At 38.7% G+C, this 6824-nt stretch overlaps 2 protein-coding genes across 2 annotated transcripts; one reads left to right on the top strand and one right to left on the bottom strand.

Moving 5' to 3' along the window:
• Positions 1–1985: 1985 nt before the first annotated feature.
• On the bottom strand, positions 1986–2369 carry mrpl36 (mitochondrial ribosomal protein L36; the record flags this gene model as incomplete). The annotated part of the gene is made up of 1 exon (XM_083899600.1): positions 1986–2369. One exon carries the CDS (start codon positions 2367–2369, stop codon positions 1986–1988), a length of 384 nt encoding a protein of 127 aa, XP_083755726.1.
• A 1012-nt stretch (positions 2370–3381) lies between these two features.
• ndufs6 (NADH:ubiquinone oxidoreductase subunit S6) lies at positions 3382–5710 on the top strand. Its single transcript, XM_083899951.1, has 4 exons — positions 3382–3526; positions 3882–3935; positions 4561–4683; positions 5570–5710. The coding sequence occupies exons 1-4, from the start codon at positions 3383–3385 to the stop codon at positions 5636–5638; spliced, it is 390 nt and encodes a 129-aa protein (XP_083756077.1). The 5' UTR covers position 3382; the 3' UTR covers positions 5639–5710.
• The last annotated feature ends 1114 nt before the right edge of the window (positions 5711–6824 follow it).

Below are 6824 nucleotides of genomic sequence, written 5' to 3'. Positions count from 1 at the left end.
TTTCATACATTATCACTTAATCACTTATTTCTGTTTCCTGTTTGTATCAATATGGGTATAGGGTAAATCTTTGGTTCTCAAATTGGGATACATTTTGTAATCTGAATAGTTTCACAGAGATTACTTACTGATCTGAAAATAGGGGTCCTCTGAGTTTTTATTATTAGCAGTATTCTTATGTAAGGGGATCCTATAGGACCTATACCTATAGGCTTATAAACAAATAGCAGCTAAGTCCTTCAAAAAAGAAGTAAAGTTTACCTCCACAATTTCCACTAAAACGGAGCATTTCAAAAACTATGAAGGGATGATTTGTTGCAGTACTACGACTAAAAAGAACAAATCTGAACTTGACCACGTGTGGACAAGTGGACACTTGCACAGACGAGGCATGACAAGAACATGCTCACACACACATACTTGCGTTTGAGATGCCTGCGCTGATTGGCTGTCAGCGGGACTCCACCCACAATTTTCCTGAAGAGCATATTTTATTCTGCAGAAGACGCCAACTTTGTTATCTCTAAACCACAGATGTCATATCAACATGATCGCCTGAGGACAGATTTATTTTGGAGAACAAAGGTTTATTGCAAATCGCTCAGACGTTTGTATTTAAGGAGGATAAACGTCGTAATTGAATAGAATCGTCATTTGAAAATGTAATTTATTGATAATCTTTATAGGACACTGCGGCTATGATTATGTGATGTAATTATGCTTCCATTCCGTTGTTGCATAATCTTCAGCAAAATGTTATTTTGTTGTATCTTGCACCTCCCTCTCTAAATATTGACTAAAACCATTAAGGAAGGGTGGCAGTGTCAGACACAGTGTTTGTTGCAAAACAAACAGGTTTCTATGGGCATCGACTCTCTGCCAGTGTTGCTTTCTAGGAGCTTCAAAAGTAATACGATCTTTAATACTATTGTTTCCCAATAACACAGGATCATTGGCTAATTTCTCACATGACATTTATTAAGATGTGTAAAAAAAACCAGACAATTCAGGTCAGAAAAGTGTTTGATAGCAGATTGGATTCTGTCTTTCTGTGTCAAAGTCTCTAGCTCCCTCGTGTGGAATACTGATGTAACTAAATCTAACATGCAATCAAAAAGTAGGTGCAAGTTTTCAGAATGTTTGTGACTATTATCTATGAAGGAGTATAAGGGCCAAAAAAAAAAAAAAACAGCCAAACAAAAAAAAAATTTTGGAAAAAAAAAAAAAAATCTGGCTCATAAAAAAAAATCCGGCCCATAAAAAAAAAAAAAGAAATCAGGCAACAAAAAAAAACCCGGCTCAAAAAAAAATTCCGGCAAAAAAAAAAAAAATCCTGCACGAAAATAAAATGTCGGGCAACAAAAAAAAAAGTCAGGCATAAAAATAAATTATTTGGCCATGGCTGCCTCTACAGACGCATCAATTAAACAGTAGCTCAGAATCGCCTATAATAATAAGGAAATTCTCTCTCTCTTGGCTCATAAACACGGTGTGGTGATAAGTATTAGGACGCTGAAGAGACTGTGTCGGAAACTTGGTTTGTTCAGGAGGATAAACCATACAAACTTGGAGGAGGTGGCCGCATTCATACAAAATGAAATAGCTGGAACGGGACAGATGCAGGGGTACCGATAGTTGCACCTGTGTGCGATCTAGAGAGGGTTTGTTGTATCACAAGATACAATAAGGCAATAAAAAAATTTTTTTTGATGGATTTTTTTTTTTTATGAGCCAGATTTTTTTTTTTGTGACAATTTTTTTTTTTTCGGCTGTTTTTTTTATTTTTTTTGGTTGGCCCTAATACTCCTTCGTAAATTATCAGATGAATACTGGGTAAAATAGTGCATACAATTAAAGTTAACATGTCAAAAAATGACTGTATAAAAGCTATGAAACTTCTTCAGCCAAAACAATTTATTATTACAGCATAGATGTCGATATTCACCCTCAAAACAATACCCACAAAATGTGTGTTGTTTAACATTTTAGCCCTGCCTCTGCTTGTGTCTTGGATTCGTCTTGCAGAACACAAACATACGTCCCCTCCGCCGAACAAAGAAACAGTCGTTGCAGCGCTTCTTCAGGGAAGACTTGGTCTTCATCCCCGCAGCAGGCTGAGCGCAGGGAAGATGACCACGACACTGTCCCAACAAAGATGCTCCACACTGAGCCGACGAGGCGCACGATGAGGGTTGGAAGACGCCTGTGACTGTGGCTGGAGACGACAGCAGCGTGCGTGGAGCTGTGGTCAGTGTGAAGAGACATCTGTACGCATGAGCTGCTGGTGAGGAGGTCAGATTCAACCGGCTGATGGGGGCAATGTGGCGAAACAGGGACGCAGCCAGGTGTTTAATCAGCAGGGGCGCCATGGTGTCTGAGGCTGTAGAGAGGGACATGGAAATAATTAATAATAATAATGTGCAATTATGGTAATAAAATGTGAACTTAGACTATATTTATGGTTTACTCAAGGTCATATAATGAAAAAATTATTAGCAAATCATAAGACCTTATCTGAGCTGATCAAAATGGATCATGAGGATGCCATATCTGGATCTGTTGAGATGTTATTGGCTTTGTGACATTTTTAATGAGAAAAACTAATATTGTTAATAATATTATCCATTGTGCTTGTTTGCAAGTATTTAATATATTATTATTTATTTGTTTGTTCACTTACTTATAACTGTGCTTCTGATCTTTTGCAAACTGCAAAATCTGATTCTCATTCATATAATATATATATATTATATTAACCCTACTAAGATTATCTACTCTTAGTCTTTGTGTGTGTGAATTGAGAGCATAAAACATAACTCTATATAGTTTGATAATCAGGTATGTTGTTTTTCAATGGGATAGCTATGCAACATGCCAAGGAGACGAGCGTGACCTGCTAGCACCAAAGCTACACATTAATAATCGCTGATACGTTCATATCTGACACGTTTAAGTCGTATAATAACTTTAAAGTACGCGAACAAACCTGTCAGAGAGTCGCTGAATGTCCAAAACAGGGCTTGTTTGCCCTATATGTGGCGTTTTAATCGCTACAACGCGTCAGTAGATGTTCTTGTGAGGATAAAAGTACTTCCGGTGTACGACAGGAAGTTACGGTGGCTGTGCCCTGAGTTTAGCATTGCAGACAGTTCCCCCCCCCCCTCTTTGGCTTTGTACAAATCTTGTCTCCCTTACCATTGGCAAACTATAACCAACGTGAACAAATATAATAATAATTAAAATTATTATTAATAAAAAAATATATATTAGTTTAATAGTCGGGTTAAGGATTATAGCAAACCTGGCAGTCAAAATCCAGGGCGTCTATTTCGTACACTTTGAGTCACTGCAAGGCATCTTGGGAAGTAGCATTGATGTAAACATGGCGGCCGCGGTGGCTAGAGTTCTGTCCTTCAGTAAGAATGCTAAGGTGATTCTTTCTCCTCTGAAGCTCTGCGCTGTTCCTGCTCACAGCTACAGTTTAGAGGCGTCCAGTACCGGCGAGGTCATCACTCACACCGGACAGGTACACACACAAACACCGGTCTCTTTTGTTCACTGTTGTTGCTACTGTTTGGTGTTAGCCTGCCCGTTAGCTAACGTTAGCCCGTGTGGCTAATGGGTCTTTTACATTTGTTATTCCCTTTAGCATTCGCACGTCAGTCATTATTTATGATGCTTACACACTTGTGTACATATATTATATAAATCCACAGTGGTTAATGCAATATATTAGTTCAACATGACGGCTTTATGCATTCACTCCTCGCCTAAACCAGTGACCTCAAGCGGATGTATACGTTAAAAACATAACAAACAATTGCTTGCGACGTAGTTGAATTAATCGTGTAATTAATAAAACGCGTGTTTTTTTCTCCCAGGTGTTTGATGCGAATGATCCCAGGAGAGCCAGGTTTGTCGGCAGGCAGAAAGAGGTAAGACTTAACTCACTATAATTGTGAACTGAATATAAATAAATTGTGTTTCTCATCTCCAGAAAGTGTTGTTGATACTGCATTTTAATGTTTTAACCACATGTCTCGTTTGTATTGTCAATAAATGTTAACTGTTTAATCTGCTGTAAAGGAATTTCTCGGACAGTGTCGATGAATCTATTATTAATCCATTACTAAATTAATCGCCTACAAATTTGATAATCGATAATCGATTTGAAGCTTTTTTTCATTATTAAAACAATATTTCTGATAGTTTTAGCTTCATAAATGTGAATATTTTCTTGATTTATTTGCTCCACATAACAAAGAAACCAATTAAAACTGAATCATTTTGGTTTGTAAACAAAACAAGACTTTCGAGAACATCATAATTTCCAGCTTTGACAAACACTGATCACCGTTTTTTAACGTTATCTGACATTTTATGGACCAAACGATTCATCGTGAAAATAATCAACCGATTAATCGATTACGAAAATAATCCTTAGTTGCAGCTCTAATGAATTATGCACATCACTGCTTCTGCTGTTTAGCTTAACGTTGTGTTGCATGTGTTCATTTATTGTGAGCTGATAATGACAGAAATCACATTGACTGTTTCAAGGTGAATAAGAACTTTGCCATCAAGTTGGTGGCAGAAGAGCCGGTGTCTGACATTGAGGCCAGAGTTGTGTCCTGTGATGGAGGCGGTGGAGCTCTGGGCCACCCCAAAGTCTACATCAACCTGGTAAGAGCGTGCACCCACTACACTCGTAGACGGTCTATTTGACAAAAACCTTTTGTTAGTGGTTGAGTCAACCAGCAACTTGCTTCAGTCATTGGTCACCGTTGCAGTTACGTTACTTTTTTTGTGTTGCTCCAAATTGCATATATTTATCTGACTCTGCTAGAGAAAATGGTTTTGTGCCATTTATCTCACTGTCAGCAGCTGGATGGCTCTAAAACAACTGATGTGTAGAGACTGTATGTGCTTTCTGAGCACTGTATGGGGACCCACTTTTTTAAGATGGCAGCATAAATCATGACAAGAACAAACGTGTGCATACCGTAGCGACTCATTTTATACTATATATATATATTTATGTACCTAATGCATTATAAAACCTGTGCACACAAATAAAAGGTTGTAAAAATGCTGCACATTTCCTTCGTGGACCCCATAATACCTCCTGTGACCCATATGTGGGTCATGGCCCAGTTTTTGTGAATTACTGATTACGATTAAGTAATCCTGGTCAGATGAAATGCATGATCTGTACAGTGACTCTATATTCCATTATATATTGTTGTAGTTTGATTTTTTTTACTTTGCTCATCTACTCATTTACATCATGTTTAAGAAATAAAAGCCTATAGTAATGATGCATTTGAAAATCAAACCACATTTTCGAAATAAAAGATTATATGTGGAGGTGCTTGAATGGCAAAATTAAGAGAAAATTGTTTAAGATAACATTGTTTATTTTTTAATAACTTCAATAATGGGTAATGACTTAACATGATTCTGTCTGTAATCTGTGTATTATACCTCTTCTATTGCTGTAGTATTGTAAACGTCTCTACATCCGGTGATGTGTAGTTGTTGTAAATAATAGTCTATCTCTTCTCTTCAGGATAAGGAAACAAAAGTGGGCACATGTGGCTACTGTGGATTACAATTCAGACAGAAGCATCATCACTAAAACCTTTCCCGTGTCTTTGCTTCTCTGTGTAAATTGCCATATTGGTTAATAAATTATATCTTCACCGTCTAAGTGCTTTCCTCTTTATGACAGCGGTTAAATTCTTCCGAGTTGCAACCCTGAGACTTGCACTATTGTCCAAAGCTTTGATAAGCAAAGTGTTTCACAATGAAATAGTTTCTTTTATAGGTTTTTGTGTGTGCGTATACATTCACGTGTACAATTTAACATTGAGCATTTGGGCCCATGACTGAACTGCAGTTCCCACAGTGACAGGCAGAGGTCGCCAGTGTCCTTCCTGCAGTCATCTTTCATCTCGAGGAAAAACAAAGAGAGAGACTGAGGTACAATGGAAAAGCCAATAATATTTTTTTATTATTATTATAAAAAAAAAGCAGGGGAATTCATGACAGAGCATTCTTTTTTTCTTTCTTTCTTTCCTCGACTGTTTCCTTATGATTGTAATGCTGTTTAGAGCAAAAATCACTTAAGAGAACCGTAGCATTTATCTTGCATTATCCCCTCACACACACAGACACACACACACTCGCCGCCGTGGAGTCTATCTGTCTCTTGATGTCTTCTTCTGGGAGGACATCAGGAGAAAGAGCCAGCCTGATAAGACACAGCAACATAGAACAATGCACGTTTGAAGAAGATCATATATAAATATATATATATATATTTCATCAGGCGTATTCTCCATAGACCCCTCCCTGCATGTTAAATTGGCCTGTGCTTTGGCTCGTGCTCCAAACAGCACGAGCCTGTTCTGTCCCCAGTGAAGCAGCCAGTGGAACTGCATTTTCCACACCATGGACCTCAGGTCGGGAAGAGAAGTCAGGCCGATATAATTGGCCCTGGTGGCTCGGTGAAGTGAGGCTCGTGCTGTATAGTTAACCTCGTCTATAGTCCGACCATTTTTGGACGAGTGAAGGTCGAGAGGGGGCTGCGTTGTTAAGACGAGGCAGGTGAGCCGGGTCGGTGTCGGGGAGCTGACCGCCCGGGTTTGTCAGAGCGGTTCAGAGGCGATGCTTGAGTGACTTGAGTTGGAGGCGCTGCCGGGGGGCAAAAATCTTCAGATGAAACTGAGCATATGAATTGTGCTGAATTAAACAGCGCAGTGTTTTTGAGCCCGGTTTAACTGCAGTCGTTAATTATTCAAAACTTTTAAAGGCGTCGCGCC

The sequence above is a fragment of the Microchirus variegatus genome (genome assembly GCF_963457635.1).
Source record: "Microchirus variegatus genome assembly, chromosome: 13".
NCBI classification, from domain to species: domain Eukaryota; kingdom Metazoa; phylum Chordata; class Actinopteri; order Pleuronectiformes; family Soleidae; genus Microchirus; species Microchirus variegatus.
This window is presented reverse-complemented; position numbering and strand designations above follow the sequence as displayed.

Coding starts and splice junctions, on each gene's coding strand:
- ndufs6 (XM_083899951.1), top strand. CDS start 3,383: ATGGCGGCCGCGGTGGCTAGAGTTCTGTCCTTCAGTAAGAATGCTAAG. Junction 3,527..3,881: donor TCATCACTCACACCGGACAG/GTACACACACAA, acceptor TTTTTCTCCCAG/GTGTTTGATGCGAATGATCC. Junction 3,936..4,560: donor TTGTCGGCAGGCAGAAAGAG/GTAAGACTTAAC, acceptor GACTGTTTCAAG/GTGAATAAGAACTTTGCCAT.